Consider the following 2,236-nt stretch of genomic DNA (forward strand, 5'->3'; position numbering starts at 1 on the left):
TTCTGACTAAAGTTATAGCTTCCATTGGAGAGATTAAATTGATCATGTAGCTTCTGACAACTTTTTTACATGGAGCAGCTAGTTGCATATGCCACCATTGCTCATGCCCTCAGGCGCACGGTACTGCCTGAGCCCGTGTGCGGTGTGCTTGATTGCTTGTCTCGCCCGCGCCCCATATATGCCCACCTTCCCCCTCGCTCTCCCCACACAACTCGCTCTTCCTCCCACACCAGAACCAGCAAGCGCACTTCAAAGCTCAGCCCTGCTCTTCTCAGGCAGCCACCGCCTGCACACATACTCCACCCATGGCGGCGTCGGTATCCTGCTCCTTCTTCTTCTTCGACGCCGAGCCGGTCGGTGAGCCCGGCATACCCGCGCAGGACGCGTGCGCGCTCTGCGCCAAGTCGCTGGCGCGCGACAGCGACGTCTTCATGTACAGAGGGGACACGCCCTTCTGCAGCGAGGACTGCCGCCACCACCAGATGCGCCTCGACGCCAGGCAGGCGGCCAAGTTCGCCGCCCGCAGGCAGAGGCAGTTCTCGTCGTCGGCAACGGCGTCCGGCCGCGGGCACCGGGAGTCCAGGGAGGTGCCCGTCGCCAGCTAACATGGTCTGCCGCGCGAAGGCGGCGGCGAGCTACCTAATTGGGCTGCACCGGATGAATCTTGTAGCATAGTAATTTGCCATGGCTGGAGATGCGGGATTCATTCCCGGGTTAACTTTGTTTCCAGCCGTGGCGGTGTCCAAGAGCACCGCGGTTGTGTAATTATTCGAGACAATCGTACAAAGTGCTGCCAAATTTTGAGCGACATCCGATCTTGTTTACTCCGTATATGTTTTCTCTTTAACTAGCGGATCCTCATCTTATGGTTTAGTTCGGACTTGCTAGCGCGCAATAATCAGTCAAACGATGCAAGATCGATCGAAAATTACCACTCCAGTAGCCATCAACGGCTCAATCATGTATGTCTTCCACAGAACAACTAGCGCATCTACTTTGATTCATCTTGCTGAACAAAAATCTCTGAAGAATACTGAGCCTGCACCAACGAACCACATACTCAGCCTGGTCTATGATACGAGCAAAAGGAAATGAAATCGATTATATTCCACGAGTTTCCAACGTTAGATTCGTTGAACATTACAATTCCAAATTATTTCCTGTACGACCTCACTACTCATCGCTGAGTCACTGAAATGCCAACAAACAATTTTCTGGGCTGGATGGTGTGGACGTGTGCAATCGCCCATGTCTCACATCGCTACGAGGTAGACCGTGACTCAGCGCATATCGCCGGCCCCACGCAGAAAAGTACACAACACTTTATTTGTATTATCCCCACTCATAAGCAAACATTTTTTTGAAAAATAATATATTGGTATCGTGAAAATACTAATTACACATGTCTCTCCAACAAACGTGCTAAACACATTATAGATGCACACATGTCTACTAAAAAAACGAAAAATAAGAAGAAAAACAAAATATCTCGCTATGGTGATCAAAATTTTATAGCTCTGACAAGATAGCACTAGAAGTTTGTGCTTACAAAATAATTTCTTCAACAAAGCCATTACTAGACAGAATAAATTAAAGTCAGAACTTGGATTTTTACACATGAGCAAATCCGTCCTCTTAAAACAATGTATTCAACAAGAATATACTATGAATCACAAACAACTAATGTTAGATCTTGAATTTTCACCCTCGAGAAACCCTGCCATCTTAAAATAATGCATTAAACAAGGACATTACCAGTCACAACCATTTAAGACCACACCTTAAATTTTCACCCTAAAAGATAAAACTCTCTACTCCTCCTGCGCTGCCCCTGCTTCTAGATGTCGCTGTTGCAAGTCAAGAAACACCAAGAAAAGTCCTCATCCCACGAAGATTCAATCCGGCATTAGTAGACCTCAGACCTCGTCCGCCATGACATTTTTCGCCATTGTCTTCTCCACAGAAATGAAAAACCAATATGTTCCAGGATGGCGACAGGGAGTGAAGGTTCGTGTCATCCCATTTCGAAGATGCACGACTAGAAATATGGGTGGACAAGACCGAATCCCATCCGATCCAGCAATCTACATGCATCACACACCCAATGAAGATCGCCGACAGAGTTTTCGAAACTCATCACCGACGAGATGAATGATGTTCGGCATCAAGCATAACACTGTCTTGGCGCGAGAAGAAACAAAGGACCATCTCCTTCAGTAAGTATATCGGCGCCCCC

General features: G+C 47.6%; 1 protein-coding gene across 1 annotated transcript; it reads left to right on the top strand.

Moving 5' to 3' along the window:
- The first annotated feature begins 221 nt into the window (after positions 1 to 221).
- LOC124679238 (FCS-Like Zinc finger 3-like) lies at positions 222 to 808 on the top strand. The gene has a single exon (XM_047215034.1). It carries the CDS (start codon positions 306 to 308, stop codon positions 603 to 605), a length of 300 nt encoding a protein of 99 aa, XP_047070990.1. The 5' UTR covers positions 222 to 305; the 3' UTR covers positions 606 to 808.
- Positions 809 to 2,236: the final 1,428 nt, after the last annotated feature.

This window comes from Lolium rigidum, chromosome 7 (genome assembly GCF_022539505.1).
Source record: "Lolium rigidum isolate FL_2022 chromosome 7, APGP_CSIRO_Lrig_0.1, whole genome shotgun sequence".
Classification (NCBI taxonomy): Eukaryota; Viridiplantae; Streptophyta; class Magnoliopsida; order Poales; family Poaceae; genus Lolium; species Lolium rigidum.